Source organism: Moschus berezovskii, chromosome 11, assembly GCF_049115385.1.
Source record: "Moschus berezovskii isolate FMDL1 chromosome 11, NW_MosBer_1.0, whole genome shotgun sequence".
NCBI classification, from domain to species: Eukaryota; Metazoa; Chordata; class Mammalia; order Artiodactyla; family Moschidae; genus Moschus; species Moschus berezovskii.
This window is the reverse complement of record NC_142470.1, coordinates 3,165,729-3,182,917: the sequence shown is the minus strand read 5'-3', so window position 1 is coordinate 3,182,917 and position 17,189 is coordinate 3,165,729. Positions and strand designations below refer to the sequence as shown.

General features: G+C 62.1%; 1 protein-coding gene across 4 annotated transcripts in view; it reads right to left on the bottom strand.

Moving 5' to 3' along the window:
- Positions 1–17,189, bottom strand: part of CCDC187 (coiled-coil domain containing 187) — a 53,563-nt gene that overhangs the window by 9,939 nt on the left and 26,435 nt on the right. For all 4 annotated transcript variants that reach the window (XM_088841040.1, XM_055399978.2, XM_088841039.1 and 1 more), the window contains 11 exons: positions 15,911–16,023; positions 10,840–10,892; positions 10,377–10,490; positions 10,022–10,143; positions 9,843–9,934; positions 7,447–7,532; positions 6,676–6,863; positions 5,369–5,456; positions 4,082–4,228; positions 3,027–3,184; positions 569–732 (listed from right to left, as the gene is read on the bottom strand). In XM_088841040.1, the coding sequence (XP_088697166.1) occupies positions 569–732; positions 3,027–3,184; positions 4,082–4,228; positions 5,369–5,456; positions 6,676–6,863; positions 7,447–7,532; positions 9,843–9,934; positions 10,022–10,143; positions 10,377–10,490; positions 10,840–10,892; positions 15,911–16,023 (1,325 nt within the window). The remainder of the gene's footprint in view (positions 1–568; positions 733–3,026; positions 3,185–4,081; positions 4,229–5,368; positions 5,457–6,675; positions 6,864–7,446; positions 7,533–9,842; positions 9,935–10,021; positions 10,144–10,376; positions 10,491–10,839; positions 10,893–15,910; positions 16,024–17,189) is intronic.

The following is a 17,189-nucleotide window of genomic DNA, read 5'->3' as shown; positions in this document are numbered from 1 at the left end:
GCTCCCCAGGTGTCCGTGGGCTGGGGGGTACAGTGCGGGAGATGGGGGCAGCCTGGGGGCATGTCCAGCTCCCTGTCTGTACAGGGCCCCTGCCTGGAGGCCTGAGTGACCCAAGAGCCTGCCCAGCCCTGAGCCTGGGGCAGGCCTGGCGGGCCCCTCCTTGCACCCTTGGTGGAGGCAGCATCACGAACATCTGGGCTCAGCCAGGCAGTGTGTCTTGGGGTGTTCTTGAGCAGGTCTGAGGTTCTGGGGACTAGCCTGGTGACCCTCCGCAGCCCGGCCGGCTGCTCTGAGTCGTCTCATCACCAGAAGGAAGAGCTGCTGGTCTGGGTGGCCTCTCCCACCCCAGCCAGCCCCCGCCATCTGGAAAGGTAGCCCTCCTGAGCGCCCAGACACAGGGACAGGGAGGCCGGGTCGTCCCCAGCACACAGCTCTGGCCACGCCCAGCAGGATGCAGGTGTGTCCAATCCTGAGCCAACCCCAAGTCCGAAGCGGGCATGAGTTGCCGGGGCCCCCGAGGGGGTGGCATCTGTCCTCAGCTGCCACCGCTGCCGCCCCACCTGGTTACCTTGGCCAGTGTAGCTGTGGCTCTCCGGGGGTTGGCCTCCGGCATCAGGTCGGCTGGCCGCTGTGGGTGCGTCCTCGTCCCACGCCAGCCTCGGAGGCAGCGGGTGACCGTCCGCAGCCGAAGCTGCCGGAGGGGGTATCCCATCCTGCGGCTCGCTGAGCAGGCTGCAAGGCAGTGCAGGGTGGGGTGACTGCTCACCCGGCTGCCCCCCACTCCCCAGTGGCCAGCCCTGACCGGAACATTCCACCAGTGGAACATCACCTCACATCCAGGGGACAGCTGCGTGCAGTGGCCAAGCGGTCAGCACCGCGCGAAGGAAGACAGGCCCTGGCCCCTCCCTGCCCGGCAGCTTCTCAAGCAGGGCCTGCCTGCACCCTTAAATGGGGCCACTGCTGGGGGTGGCGGGGGATGTGCGGGGAGGGAGACTCTGTCTGTGCCCCTGTTCCCTCAGGACCTCTGCGTGGAGCCCGACCCCCCCCAGCCTGAGGGAGCACTCAACGTGCCTGGGTCCCACTGAGCTCTGGGCACATGGACGGCAGGAGAAGCACCTCCATCACAGCCCCAAGGCGGGGAGCTGGGAACAGGACTGCCAGGTTTCCTGGTTCCTTCTGGGTTTAAGGTCATGCCCACGGGGAGCCTTGTTATAGAACATTCCTCCCTCTCAGGTACAGCAGGGTGTTCCTTTTGTTCCCTTTCTTCCCAGGCACTCGCTGTAACTGGGCACAGCCAGCTGCTCCCCCAGGGCGGCCCTGAGTGTCCCCCTCCCTGGAATTGACACCCATAGCAGGGTGTGGACTGGAGACCAGGGTCAGAGGGCCATCTAAGCCGAGAAACCAGGTCTCGGGCTTTTGAAGGAGGAGACCTCTTGGGGGACTGGAGTTCTGACCTACGGGGCAGGAAGCAGCAGACACCTGTCCGCACCAGTGTGTCAAGACGCAGGGTCCGGCCCACCCTGGAGCAAGGATGCAGAGGACGGGAAGGGAGTGTGCCCGGCCCAGAACCAGGTCTAACAGAACCACAATGGGAGGCCCCGCCCCCTGCCTCCTTAAAGAGTACCGTCCCTCCCAGCCCTCCCCAGCGCACACGAGTCTCAGCCTGGAGCCCCCAGCCAGGGCAGCGAGGGCCCCCGCAGGCCCTGGGTCAGGAATGCGCCCCAGCCCTGAGCAGCTCAGCACTCCACTGAGCTTCTCTCGAGGGAACGAAAGTACGAAGCGGTCCCTCCACGTGGCAGGACCTCCCAGGGAGGTTCCAGGTCTCTGAAGCCTCTCTCGTAGACACAGCTTTTCTCTGCTTTCTGACTTGCATCACTGGTGTGATGAGGAGCCATGTGCCCCCACCCAGGACCTCGACTCCAGAACACACCCCCCACCCTCAGGGCGAGCAGCCAGCCCCAGTGCCCTAAACAAACTCCTGGTATCAAGAGGGTCCAGTCAGCCAGGGAGCCTGTCAGAGATTCCTGGGCTAGGCGATCAATAGTCACGTGAACTATAGATCAGCATGTGAAAAGCGCTCTCAGAGGGCCCAGAGTGGAGCCGGGTCCCGGGCCAAGCATGCGATGACCCCCTTTCCTGGGAGAGGCATGAAAATGTGCCCCCCTGCTGGAAGGGGCCACTGGACGTCAGTGGTGCCCCCAAGGGCAGGCAGGGATCCTGAGAAGGCCACTCTTGAGGGGCCAGCCCCTTCCCAGGGTTAGGGGTCACCTCTGAGGCCTCACCCCCAGGTTGTGGCTTTCGGTGGGAGGTGCTCAGGTTAGAGCCTGGTGGGCGGCCAGCCCTCGGGGGAGGAGCTGGGAGCTTGGTAGGAGGAAAGGGGGCCTTGTGGGCTCTCAAGGGCCATTTTAATGAAGACGGAAGAGGAGGAGGGGCCCCAGTGCGGGGTCATCAGGACACTCTTGATGGGAACAAAGTGGCCCGCTCCCACCCACAGCCAAGACTCTGGCCCCTGCCCCAGATGACTCGGCCCCAGGGGCCTTCAGCTGCAAGCCGAGGCCAGGGGCCCCGCATCCAAGCTTTCAGAAAGGGCCAAGCCGCCCCGGCCGGGGGAACAGCCCACGCCAGCCTCGAAAGGGGTGCCTGGCAGCTAAGGGGTCCCACGCACACACCACCCACCCAGGTCGGTCCACCTGCCCTGTGTCACTGTGCCCCATGGCAGCCCTGGGGATGGTGGCACCCCTTCCCCATTCAGCAGACAAGCGGGGAGGACACACCCCGGCCAGTGGCCCGGCTGGGAATGAGCCGGAACCCTGCACTTCTCCCAGTAGGCCAAGGAGGCTCTGGCCTCAGTCGCCAGCCCCGTGGGCCAGCCGGTGGGGCAGGATCCCCTCCCAGTCCCCCAGCATCCCTGCCACTCCTCCCTGTGGCCAGGTGCTCAGGGCCCAGCGGCTATGACACCATGGCCACCCAGCAGGCAAGGCTTTTAATGGCAAGCGCCAGGGCCAGGGCCGCCCGTGACGACTCACTGTGGGATTGTCAGGCTCTCGCTCCTTTGCAGGTGCTGGCTAAGGGGGCTGCCAGGCGTGTCCCAAGCGTGTGAAGAGCCCTGGGTCAGCCCCTCCGGCTGCTGGGGCCTTGTCTCGGGGCCCTCCTCCCGCCTGGCCTTGACTTCGGGACTGGAACTCTAAGAGAAACAGCACAGAGCGAGCTGGTCCATCTCCCCTTAGGAAAAGCAGGAGGTGGCTTCATGCAGCAGCCGCCACAGCAGGGCAACCAGCAGCTTGGCAGGCAGCCTGCTCCCATGAGGAGGCATCAGGCTGGCTGAAACAGGGGTCCTCAACTTGCAGGAGCTCCATGGTCTGTTGCTAACAGTCCCCGACATGTGCAGACAAGAGGCCCAGAGCTGGGGGAGCCCTCGCCTGAGGCTGCCCGGGTAGCCAGGCTGGAACCCACAGAGGTGGGGGCTGTGGAATCTGGCAGCCCTGGGCCCCTCTCCTGCAGGCTGGCATGGGATGACTGGGATGACTGCTAAACTACCCCAGCTGCTCCGCAGAACCCAGTCCACCACCCTCCGCCATCCGTCAGGTGAGACAGTCACCGTCCCCAGCCTGTGGGAGAGACACTCGGCCTGGGGACAGGCGCCCAACCTTGTCCTCACCGCCTCCTCCCTGTGATGGTGGGGACAGGCTTCAGGAACAAGGACACACCACCACTCAGCTCCCGAGGGTCCGGCCTCTCAAGGGGCCTGGGCCTCTCCTTCCTTCCTGCCTCGCCCCCACCGGCCCCACCAGCCCTCTCCACACTACCCCAACCCTGCTCACTAAGCTCCCTACCTCCGGGCCAGAGCACTTTCCAACCCCGGGGAGTCTGGTTCCTTCTCCGGGCCCAGCCAGGCAGCCCAGGCCAGGAAAGCTCCCTTGGCCCCCGCAGCAGCTGCCGCCCCTCCCGCCTGACCCTTCCGAATCCCTTCCCACCCTGGGTCACGGGTGTTTTACACAGGACTTGCATGTGCCCAGGAAGCGGCCAGTGAGCAGCGTTTCTGGCCGTGGGCCAAGCCCCCAGGCCAGGTGAGAATGCCCACCTGAGGCAGCCGCGTCCGGTCCTGAAGTTCTTGCTGCAGGAGGGCCGCGGACCTCTGCACGGAGACGATGTTCTTCTGCTGCTGCAAGAGCAGCTTCCTCTCTCGGTGGGAGGACAGGTGAAGGGTCCACAGGTGCCGGATGCCCCTCTGAACCAGAGGAGCACACGTCAGCACCCGGGGATGGGGCGGGGCGGATCTGGCGCTAGGGGCCCCTGGCCCCTGCAGATGTCCCTACTCTTCTCATCCTGCTCAGTCAGGAAGCCCCCCCACCCTGCACTTTGGCCTCCCCACACCTTGGGTTTGGCCGTCAGTGGGCTCTGGTGGAAGGCAGGAGGGAAGCTGGGGTGCTCGTTCCTCAGGCACCTCCAAGCAAGGCTGGCACTGGCTGGCTGTGCCCCGCCAGTCCCCACCGTCCTCCCTGTCACCGGGTCCTGGGCTCTGTCCCTGACTTGTCCCCTGTCTCCTGCTGCGTCTCTGATGGCCACCCTTTGGCAGAACCACCTTGCTGGGAGCACGCCCCCCCAGGGGAGGCGACACCTGTCCAGGTCAGAGGAGGAAACTGAGGCTCGGCAGAGCTAGCCCCTCACCCCAGTGGTCAGGGCCCCGACCCAGAGTCCACCAATGTCTCCACCCACAGCAAGGGACCCCAGGGTCCCCGCCTCATTTGATAGCTGGAACCCTTCCATCCCTTCCTCATGGTTTCCTGGGCTCCTCCCGCTGCCCCCTCTGCCTGGAAAGCCCCACACCCGCCACCCCAGCTCCCTGGTCCACGCAGATCCTCTAGGATGGAGGTCAAGTCCACCACCACCCCTCCCTTCGTGGCTGAGGGACCCCAGCCCCCAGCCCCCAGCCTCGGTTTCTTCATCCAGATGAAGAGAGGGACCACCAGCTCTCACCCCATACAGGGGTGTCTGGAGACCAAAATGAAAGGACACCAGCACAGTGGCCCATGACCCCAGATGAGGAAACTGTGCTCAGAGAGGCTGCAAGTCCCCTCTGAGGTCAGAGGTCAGTGCTAGCTGGGCCAAGCCCTACAACAACCCCACTGAAACACTCATGGCTGCAGTTCTCCCCTAATGAGGCTCGGAGAGGCCCAGCCACTGGACAGAGGCTGCAGGGGTTAGAGCACCGCACTGCCCCCACCAGCTCTGAACACTCCCCATGCAACCCTGAGCAGCCCTGGAGGGTGCCAAGCACCCAGGAGTTCTGTGGTGGGGGTGCTTGTGTTCCCAGCCCACGGAGAGCAGCAGGAGCCCCTTGGGGCCGCCCGCTGGGAGCCCCCCTTACCAGCTCTCGCTCAAGGTGGCTGAGGGCCTGGTGCTGCTTCTCCGCCAAGGCCACCAGCGCTGCGTAGCTGCCAATGCTGTTCAGATACCTGGCAGAGGAGATGGATTGATTGGACTGACTGCTGATCTTGGGGCCTGCCCATGGGTGTGGAAAACCGCAGTCCTGGCCAGCCCGAGCCATCCAGGTGGACCTGGCATGCCCGGTTCTCACGGAGATACAGGACTGTCCCTGTATCTCCTCCTGATGGCCGTGCGTGGGCAGGCGGTCCAGTGGCCCCAGCCCAGACTGTCACTCTTCCCATTCCCTTATGACCACCTTTGGGCTTGAGCGAGGAAGGGAGGACAGCGTGTCTCCCATGCTGGCACCCCAGTGCAGCCAGAGGGCCCTTTGGGGGAGGTGGGAGTCAGCATGATAGAAGACCCCCAGCCTGGCACAATTGCAAACCGCCGGTGATCTTAACTGAAATGAGCTATTTGGAGACCAATACGGAAATAACAAGAAGCTGTAAAAAATGTGTCCTTATTGACGTCAATTCCACTTCCAGAAATTTACCTTAGGGAATTCATCTCTGGGATGTTCACGACTCAGGACACGGAGCTGGAGACACCCCAGAGGTCCAGTTAGAGGGGCTGGGTGAGGGGATGTTATCTCTGCGCTGGGTGCCCTGGGTGTCGCAGGGCTCAGGCTGGGACGGGGAGAGGGTTTCTCGACTTTTAAACAAAAACTCAAGTTACAACGGCGTGTCAGTTCAGTTCAGTTCACTCAGTCGTGTCTGACTCTTTGCAACCCCACGGACTGCAGCACGCCAGGCCTCCCTGTCCATCACCAACTCCCGGAGTTCGCTCAAACTCATGTCCGTTGAGTCGGTGATGCCATCCAACCACCTCATCCTCCGTCGTCCCCTTCTCCTCCCGCCTTCAATCTTTCCCAACACCAGGGTCTTTTCCAATAAGTCGGATCTTCGCATCAGGTGGCCAAAGGATTGGAGTTTCAGCTTCAGCATCAGTCCTCGAAATGAATATTCGGGACTGATCTCTTTTAGGATGGACTGGTCTACTCCAAATGCTGTTTAAAAAGCTATGTGTGTATCTCCCTAAACATGACCTGCCAAGACAGCCTGGAAAATGGGCAGAGAGGATTTCACAGACGTGGTGCTAGGGGAGGTTTCAATGCCACTGTATTCACCTTTCGGTACTTTTGGTCGCATCAAAGTTTCTGCAAACGCCCATTACCCTAGGCAGCGGCGCTCCAGCCTGGGGGTACCGCGTGGGGGCGGGGCGGGGCCGGCGCGGCGCGCATGCGCTCACCCCCGCTGATGCTCCAGCCACGCCAGCTCGGCGCGCGTCTTCTCCTCCAGCGCCTTCTCGCGCAGGCGCAGCAGCGCGGCCTGGTGGCGCGCGCGCAGGTCCTCTTCCCGCAGGCTCTGCTCCAGCATCTGGATCGTGAAGCGGCTGAAGGGTACCGGCGCCGCGCTCCGGGGCCTCGTCCGGCTCCCCTGCGGTTTGGCAGGCCGACCGGGGCTGTGTCACCACCACTGCGTATCTCCGAGTTGGAGCAGCACCCGACTCCCCGGGGAGGAGGCCGCCGCCTCCAGGGAGCCTTCCCGGACTGGCCACCCCATCGTTCTCCAGGTCGTGCCCCTCTTCCCCGGGACACGTTACTATCCTCCTCCCAGCTGGTGGCTCCCGAAGAAGGCAGGGTGGGGTCCTTGTCATGTTGGCCCTGCACTCAAGCCGGCCACCTGTTTGTGCTCTGGACGGGTTAGGAAAGACTGGGCCCCCCTCCCTGACATGTGCAGTCAGCACTGCCTGGGCCAGCCTCGCCCCAAACCGATGTCACCTGCCACCCCAGCCGTGAGGAAGGGGCTTGAGCAGATGTAAGCTGGAAGGGTGGGTGGTACCCATGGCAGGGAGAGCCTCCCTCCGCACAGGACCTGCGGTGGAGGCCCCCTGGGCGCAGGCTGTAGGAGGGGTGGGTCTCAACACCTGATGTCCCCAGGGACGGAGAACTGGGTCCCCTACCCCGTGCCAGTGCCTCCCCTGGGGCCCTCTGTGAGCCCCTTCCCCGGGGTTCTGTACCTGGAGCCTGGGTTCCTCCCAGGGGTAGAGCCTGGCTGGGGGCAGCTGGGAGGGGGTCTGGGCTGGTCTCCCTTCCTGCACGGGCTCTGAGGACAAAAAACAGGCATGGTTGGTCATATAAGGTTCCAGGGGCCTTTTTTACAGGAAGTCTTCACCGAGCTAGGGTGTCTGAGCAACTTAATCTACCACACCACCATAGCTCACCCCGCCCCCAGACACATAGCTTCAGCCAAATCTTCAAGAGGCCATGAAACGGAGCAGGACTGTATGGTTTTTCCACTCCCCCACCACACACACCCCAATCCCAGTCGTGTCCCTGACCTGCCTTTATCTAAAAAAGACTTTAATCAAAGAATAAATGTAATCAGAGAAGAAAATACAGAAATTTTCATTGGAAGGACTGATGCTGAAGCTGAAACTCCAATCCTTTGGCCACCTGATGCGAAGAACCAACTCATTTGCAAGGACCCTGATGCTGGGAAAGGTTGAAGGCGGGAGGAGAAGGGGACGACAGAGGATGAGATGGTTGGATGGCATCACCGACTCAATGGACATGAGTTTCACCAAGCTCCAGGAGTTGGTGCTGGACAGGGGGGCCTGGCGTGCTGCAGTCCATGGGGCCGCAGAGAGTCAGACACGACTGAGCAACTGAACTGAACTGATGCGTATACACACACGTATACACGTATGGGCATAAATACGTGTGTATGTATGGGTATATACATAAACATATAAATTTTAAAAGGTCCCTGAATGTTTAAAAAAACAACAATGTATTGTGGAGTTATAAAGTAAAATGCATGACTACCATAGCCTGAAGTCCAGAGAAAAAGAAATGGAGGACCGTAAGGTCCTCCTGTTCCGGGTGAGCCAGCAGAATGCCATGCGAAGGCACACCACAGGTGCCGCTGTAAATCCTAGATCAGCCACTGAAGTCAATTACTGCTCAGAAGCCAACAGCAGAGAGAAAACGGAATGATTAAAAGAATACTTGTTTGACCCAAAAGAAGGCAGAAAAAGAGAAAGGAAAAAACCCCAGTTGAGACAAAAGACAATAGCAGGATGACCGATTCAAAGCCTAAAAGCAGTGGGACTCCCTGGAGGTCCAGTGGTTAAGACTGTGCCATCCAAAAAAATCTAAACAAGAGAAACAAAACAACAAAAGAAGACTTTTCCTTCCAATGCAGGGGATGGGGTTTCAATCCCTGGTTGGGGATCCCACCTGCCTGTGTGACCAAAACTCCAAAAACAAAGGAGAAACAATATAGCAACAAATTCAACAAAGACTTTAGAAAGTGGCCCACACAGAAAACCTTTAAAAACTCTAGCAATAATGATAATTCTGTTAAATGGAAATAGCTCAGCACTCCAGGTGAAAGGCAGAGATTGTTGGATATTCCCGGGGCCAGCCACTGAGAGGCCTCAAGGAATGACCGCTCATAGGGACTAAGGTGGGCATATTGGCAGACCTGGGAAGAATGTGGGCTTCCCTGTTCCTCAAGGGACAGAGATGAGCTGTATTCAAGATTTCAGTGGGACAGTGACGGTCACCCTTAAGGTCTGCCCAGAGCAGTACAGACGGGGCTGGATGACCCACCCACCACACCTCCTTACTTGGCCACGCCCCACGCTGTTGGTTTGTTTCTCTAGGCATCTACCCAAAAGCTTTCTTGCTGTAGTCTGGGCTCACTGCCCCCAGGTTTGGGTGGGTGGGTGTGGTGTGTCTGCTAACTGGCTTGCTGGCTCCCTGCTTGCCCTAACGAGCAGGAGGCAGCGATACCTGATGGTGTGTTGTGGCATCAGTCAGTTCAGCTGAGTCCTCAGTCGTGTCCGGCTCTTTGTGACCCCATGAACCGCAGCACGCCAGGCCTCCCTGTCCATCACCAATCCTGGAGTTCACTCAAACTCACTTCCATTGAGTCAGTGATGCCATCCAACTATCTCATCCTCTGCCGTCCCCTTCTCCTCTAGCCTTCAATCTTTCCCAGCATCAGGGTCTTTTCAAATGAGTCAGCTCTTCACATCAGGTGGCCAAAGGATTGGAGTTTCAGCTTCAGCATCAATCCTTCCAATGAACACTCAGGACTGATTTCCTTTAGGATGGACTGGTTGGATCTCCTTGCAGTCCAGGGGACTCTCAAGAGTCTTCTCCAGCACCACAGTTCAAAAGCATCAATTCTTTGGCACTCAGCTTTCTTTAGAGTCCAACTCTCACATCCATGCATGACTACTGGAACACTTTCAAATCCCAGCTCCACCTGTCCCGTGAGGCCGTGGGCGCGTTACCCCTCCCCAGCCCCTCTGTTGGGCACCTGACCCAGCCACCCCCTCGGGGCCCACACGGGGCACGAGCTGTGCTGTCCGGGTGGCTGGGGGTCGGTTCTGAGACCACTCACCCGCGTGAGCTGATGCATCCACCCAACTCTTCTTTCCATCCTGGGGACTCGGGGAGGGCGCAGCCGCGTCTCGGCCCGGGAGTGGGTGAGAGCTGCCAGGTAAGAGAGCGCTGCATCCTGTGGTCCACGTGGCCCAAGACCCCCACCCGGCCCCCTCATACGCTGGGAGGGAGCCACACCTGGGCCTGGTTGCCGCAGCTCTCTGAGAGGTCCTCGGCTCCGGATCCACACGCACCTGCGGCGGCTCCAGCTCCAAGGCCGCCCCTGGCCTGGCCTGGGTCGAGTGCTTCTCTTGCAACCGCTGCAAAGACAGGAAGGCGTGTGTTGTGGAGGGTGGACCAGGCGGGGTCCCAGGGAGGAGCCAAGGCCACGTGAGTCTCCGACCTCAGGGCCTTCCCTGAGGGCAGCTGCACTCGAAGGCCCTTGGCCTGGGCAGGACCCATGGCCCCCCTTCCCCAGGCTGACCTGACCCATGCTTCCCACCAGCCTTCCCCAGGCTGGGCCAGGCCGCAGGGGGCGGGCCGGCTGGCTGACCTCATGTCTGGGTCTGGACAGCAGCTCCCCCAGGGCCTTCTGCGTCTCCCAGACCTCCAGCTCTGACTGCCGCCGAAGGAGGGCCAGTGCCTGCCCCTGCTCCCGCCGGTCCATCTACAGGGAGGAGAGCAGCAGCCTCAGGACTCCCTGGGGCCCCTGCCTACTGTCCCCTCCTGCTGCCCCCACTCCCTGGCAAGGCCCCCACCTCAGAGGGCAGGCGGTGTCACCTCCAAGGACTGGACCCTTACAGAGCATCCCCCCAGGAGGACCGCTCCGTCTAGCCCACCACCCTGCTCCCCAGCCCGCAGCCTCCCCGCCTCGGCCCGGCTGGGGCCCTGGGCTTCCTTCCTGCTCCAGGGTCCCCTCCCTCGCTCTCAACTCTGGGGCCTCTGGCACTCAGCCTCAGGGGGTGAAAGCTGCTCCCGGTGGACCCCCAAACAGAAGCGGCCTAAAGATGACACACCTTCAGGGACTCCAGGAAGCTCAGTGACTTCTGCTGGACGTCAGACAGCAGACCTGTAGAAACCACAAGAAGGGGTGGCTGGGCAGCCTCCCCTTGCCCGGCCTCAGTGCTGGGCCTGCAGGACACACACTGGGAGAGGACCCCTTCCCTGCATGTCCAGGGAGGGTGGGCAGGGCCCCCAGCCTGAGGGGCAAGGAGACAGGTTGCTGCCTTACCGTACCCTGCTACCCCCCCACAGGGGTGGGGGGGCTCTCCCTGCCTGACCCTTGGCCACCCTCCCTTGGGAGCAGGGACCCCAGGCTGCAGACACATGGCCGGGTCCAAGAACACAGGTTTTGCTGCCAGACAGGCCTTGGCTCATCGCTCACTTGCCAGGTGCCCTGGAAAAAGCGCTAGTCCATGAGTGCCTCCGCAGGGACACCCTGTGGTAAGATGTTCTGATACCTAGTGGCCGCCCTAATAAGGGTCGCAGCCCCATGGTTGTGCGGTGACCCAGGCTGAAGGGCACAGCCCTGCGGCCTCCCTGGGACTGTCCAGAGTGCAGGCTCGGAAACCTCAGGCTCCCCGGGCGGCCGAGGGCTTCTGGTTCCCGGTGGGAGCCCCAGGGACCCAGGTTGGCCCTTCGGAGGCTGCCTGGGGGTGGCGGGGGGTGACTGTAGTCAGGGATGGGGGCGGCGAGTGTCGCTTCCTCTGGCCCCGCCCTCCGTCTTCTTGGCTGGACCCCCGTGAGAGCCAGCAGAGGAGGGCAAGGAGAATGGGAGCTTCCCCACCCCGGGAGAGGCCTCGGGTCTGTGGACGGCAAGCCCTCCTGGTGGCTCTTGGACGAGCTCCTGGGTCATCCCTGGTGACTGTGCAGAAAGGAGGATGGTGCCCTGCTTCCCAGAACAGAGCGGCTCAGCATCCCACGTTAGAGCGGCCAAAGAACTGTGAACAACAGACCGGCTCCCGGGCGCTTCTACGGTCGCTGAGGGCACTGCAGCACGGAGCCCGGGGAGGGGCGGGGGCTCTGGCCAGCTGGCGTGCGGGGCACTTGGGGGATGCCTGGTGTGCTCCCCCGTGCTCCCAGCTGCCTGGCAGTTCCCTGGAGAAGGGGCCACTCCTCCTTTATTTTTGCTTGTGGCCTGGAAAGAAGGTGCCCCAGTCCTCCACTGAGTTCCTGCAGATCCTCTTCCAGGAGCCTGGAAGCTTCAGAGAGCCAAGGCCCCCAGAGATGCTGCTCCAAGAGGTGCGACCTTTCATGGTTATCCCTAGCCAGGCCAGCACCCCTGACAGGTCACCAGGGAGACCCCGGGCTGTGTGTCCCCGAGCTCTGAGCTGCGATCGGGGAGAAAGCAAGTGTTCCCTGAGACGGATGCGGCCTGGGCCAACCGAGCAGCTGCCCTGCTGAGCAGAGGATGGTACTGGCCTCACTTCCCGACTCCTGATGACCATTGGGGAGGGGCCCCAAGAATCCAGCATGACCTGCCACCCCAGAGCGCCTGGTGGCCTTGTGGCTCCAACGGGACGATTAAACACATACATGGCAATTGTTACTGTTGCCAGCGGCGATGGGGACAATGAGGACCAGGTGTGCTCTCCCTGGCCGCACTGCGGCTGGGGGCCCGCAGCCTCAAACCAGAACAAAGCCGATGGGGCCCTGCCCGGGCGAGAGGCTGCCGTGTCTGAGGGCCGGAGCCTCGCTGTCCAATGGCAAGCCGCCCTTGCTGCTCACATTTAAACTCAGAGGAAACACAAGTGTAAAACTTCATTCTTGAGTAGCACTGGCCACGTCCCAGAGGCCCCCACAGCCACACGTGGCTGGTGGGCACCAGATCGGACAGCCCAGAATTTAGAACATCTCTGTCACTGCAGAAAGTTCTGCTGGGCCGGCGCTGCTGCCAGTGGGAAAGGCGGGGCCCCAGTCCCCGCTCTGCCGTTCACTGTTGGGCGGTGGGGGTTATGCCTCTCTGAGCACTGGCTTCGTCTTCCGTGAACAGGGGCATGAGCTTGGGACCTGCCTGGAGGCAGGGTGACACCAGTGAGCTGCCATGTGTGACACAGACAGGCCTAGGGGCCTCAGGGCCTTTAGGAAATCATTCATGTGTTCAGCAAATATTCCCCAAGCACCTGGCCGGGCAGGAGCCGGGGCTGCAAGGAGAGCCAGACCCTCAGGTTCTCGTGGCCCACAGAGAGAGAGGCACACACACGAGTTTCACTCCCACCAAGCACGCTGAGATGGGTGAGCGGAGCTCCTGACCCAGCCCAAGTGTTATCCGGGAGACTTCCTGGAGGAGGCATCTGGTGGGAGTGCCCAGTGCCGGCACTCTGGGTTGTGCTTGTTGCTTGGTGGCGGGCTCCCAAGATCCTGCTTGGCTCCCGGCCTCCCAGCGAGGCGGCCTGCAGGCAGAGCTGGGAGAGGAGCAGGTTTTTCTGGAAGACCCAGCACTTGGCCTGGCACCTGGCCTGCTAGGGTTCAGCTGAGTGGGGGATGGGGGCCTGGCCCACAACTCTGCCCACACAGACCTCAGAGGCTCCAGGAGGCCGTCTTTGTGGGAGGGAGCGGGGTGGGGAGGAGCACTCTGCCTCGACTCTGCTACTTAGGGGGCACAGTGGGGGAGCGGGGGCCCCTTGGCGGGCTGCAGCTGGGCACCCTTGCGCCAGGCCCCTCCTTCCTCGGGAGGTCTGTGGCCCAGCCCCTTGCCCACCAAGAGGCACCCCTGGGGAAGAGGCAGCTCGGCACAAAGGACCTACTGATCTGTTTTCCTTTGCCCTCCCCTGTCACCCCACCCAGGCCACCCACTCGAGGGGTGACTCGTGGGAAAGCTCACACCGCCCCCACCCCTGACGTGTGGTCCACCATCCAGGCGTGTCATCCTGTCCACCAGCAGTGGATGGCCCTTCCCTTTGGGATGTTGAGAGGAGGATGCACGTGTCTGCCCTCCGCGTGGGATCCAGGTGGGTCTGCCCATTCCCAGAGACACTGTGACACCTCCCGTGGGATCCAGGTGGGCTCCCGTGGGATCCGGGTGGGTCTGCCCATCCCCAGAGACACTGTGACACCTCCCTGCCACCACCCCAGGCATGGCCCACCCTGCATGGGCAGACACAAGTACAGGGCACACGGGGGCTGTGTAGCCCGAGAGGATGGAGTGGGTTGGCACTGCGGACCGGCAGGAGTGGAGTCCAAGGGGACTGCTGTTGCCCGGACCGCCTGCTTTCTGTCACGGCCCCTGAGTCCCAGTGTGACCCTGTTTGAAAGACCGGGCACAGCTGATGGTCCCAAGGGGCCAGGGCTGCCCGAGTCAGAGGTGCTCCAGCTCCCAGTTCCTGCTCAGCCAAGACAATGAAGAGGGGTGGACAGCTGGCACCTGAGGTCAAGTCCTGGTCCTAGCCTGTCCTGGGCACCGCAGGCAGCTCGTGCCCCTCACTGGGCCACACTTCCTGGAAACTGGTGCTGGAAGCGTCCACCCACTTCTGGGCAGACTCTCCCCCTGGGCGTTGGTTGCCTAGGATCTGAAAGCTGCAGGTGGTCACCGGGGCATCTTTTGATTGCTTCAGTTCAGTTACTCAGTCGTGTCCGACTTTTTGCCACCCCATGAATCACAGCACGCCAGGCCTCCCTGTCCATCACCAACTCCCGAAGTTCACCCAAACTCATGTCCATCGAGTCGGTGATGCCATCCAGCCATCTCATTCTCTGTCGTCCCCGTCTCCTCCCGACCCCAATCCCTCCCAGCATCAGAGTCTTTTCCAGTGACCACCTCCTAAAAGGCAGGCTGCTTGAGGGCAGGGCCTGGTGCCTGGTCCATGCCAGGCTTGGCAGGTCCTCAGTGAGCTGGTTCTGAGTGAGCAGAGGGAAGGTGAGCCAAGAGACTAGCGGGCTCCCAGGCAGCCCCCTCCCCAGGCCGGGAGAGTCTCCCAGACCCTGGGGCAGTGGAGGGGAGGTTGACTGCAGGGTGGAGTGGCACAGAGCCCTCCTTCTCAGAGGACCCGGGACCCCCTTACACACACACGTGTGTCTACACGCTCACACGTGCCCACCCCTGGTCCGCAGAGGGCTTTGTTCCCCGCCTCTTGCCCAGCCTGGCCTGAGGAGCCCTCTGTCTTCCAGGGAGGGGCAGGTGTCTCTTGGGGGCACTGCTGCGGGCAACCTCTTGGGAAGCTGCTCATCCATGAGGGGTCCCCCATGCCCGCTGTTGCCTGGTGGCAGCTCTGAACCCAGGACAGTGGGACGCCAGATCGCAAGGCTGAAATTCCTCCTGCCCGCCTCTCCCCCAGGCACCAGGGGGATCTGGGGAACTGCTAACTGCCCCCCCCCAGGCCTTTCACAGGCCACCGGACCCCACAGGCCTCACCACCCTCCTTGTGAGACGGGCAACGCCTCCCAGGCCCATAAGGAGGTGCAGGTTTTATTTGGGGCTGCTCTTGAGTGGGGCAGGTTTCGGGGTTCACTCTGAATGCACCTGCAAGAGCCCAATTCTCCTACAGATGTGAGCATGTCTTATTCTTATCTTGGAGAAAACCAACTGAAAAATGAAGATAAAACGGATGCGCATCCCAGACCTCTCAGAACAGCTCTTGGTCTCCAGCACCAGGCCACAGCCCTCCAGCTGTCCCCCTTCTTGAGCCCCCACTGGGCAGAGCATCCCACAGGCCAACTCATGCCCTACTCTGCACGCTGCCAGGACGAAAGCCTGAACCCAGGAGGGTGCCCAGCGGGCGCCCCACCCCCATGGCCCCAGTTATGCACCAGCTCTGGGGTTCTGGGCAAGTCTCAGCTGTAACTGGAAACGAAAACCCTCTGGCAGCAGAAGAGAAGGCAGAAGGCTGGGCGCCGGGAGCAGAGCTGTGGATGAAGCAAGCCTTCGACACTCGTGAGGGCAAGGGTCAAGTCATGGCAGAGGCGTTGCAGCAGCACAGAGCAAGCAGCTGGGCCCCAAAAGCCTCCAAAAAGCTTTAATACCGATGTGTGGATACGCTCCTCTCGACACCCAGAGCCTCACCGAACATCAGGCAGCAGAGGGGGTCCCCAGAGGACCTCCCTGGCCACCCGACCAGCCAGCCCAGGGCCTATCCACAGGTTCGCCCTTACCACAGCTCCGGAAGGTCCAGGGTGCGACCAGGCCCGCCCCTCTGGCCGAGTGCATCTCTTCCAGCTGCAAGGAGCCGCCGCGGGAGTCCGGCGTGGCCGGCACCCCGAGTGAGCTGGAGACATACAAACACCTGTGTGAGCAGCAAACACCCTCAAGGCAGGAGATAGCTGGGGGGCCGGGGAGGGCCAGGAGGCTGGGCTCCTGCAGGCCCAGCATCCAGGGAGACCCAAGAGCCAGAGAGGGGCTGGGCCTGTGACCGGAGACCCAGGCGGGTAGCTGCACCCGCAGGATCTCCTGGCTCGGCAGGGCCTGATCTGTGAGCAGTGACTTGGGGCTCAGTGCTCGTTCCTGCGGGAGGACCAGCTCCTGGCAGGAGCGCTTGGTGTCCACGGTCACTGTCCGGTGCGGGGCCCGCGTCAGAATGTCCTTCGCCCAAAAGCCCTCGCCCGTCCTGAGTCTCGCTCAAAACGCTCTGGGGTGACGGGCAGTCCTTCATCTGCTTCATGACGGGCACGTCCTTCATCCCCGCCCCCTCGGCCATTGACCAGGGCGCACTGTCTACCAGGCCCATGGGAGAGCAGGGCCCACAGCCGAGCTCTAACTCCATCACCGTCTTCTTGTGCCCTGCACTGCCGCCCTGGTCGGAGAGGGACCTCAGCTGGCTGGGTGACCAAGAAGGCTGGAGTCAAACTGGTCTGGTTGGAGTCAGAGACCTGCCCTCCATCAGGGCGAGTTGCCTGGCATGTCTGTCCTCAGGAAGAGGAGGAAGGCGTGGCCCTGGGCCCTCCTGAGAGGGTAGCAGTGCAGGTCGGGCAGGAGAGCCGCTGAGCACAGGTGGGCGGCAGCTTCCCCGGGTTAGGGACCTGCGGCCCAGACACGTGTGTGCTGGGCTCAGACGAGCAGTGCTGACAGCCCACCTGCTTCGCGTCTCATCAGCGTATGCGCCTCTCCCTCCTGCAACCTAGCAGCCCAGGACCCCCTCGGGTGACTGAAGACACGGCCACACATGTGGGGCATGGAGACGTGGCCTCCTCCAGCCCCGCCGGATCCACAGTCATAGGTGTTTGCCAAGCATCTGCCATGCTTAGCCCCTGACATAAGACGACAGCTCCACAAAGAGGCAGCAGGCCTGGGACTGGACAAGAGATGCTGTGGGGGTGAGGGGCTGGCCCAGGGGCTGATCTCAGGATGGTTCCAGGGGAGAAGGGGCGGGAGTACTGACCGCAGGCTCCCCGATGGTCAGGGGAGGAGGGTTCCTAGAGGCAGTGGCGACAGGGG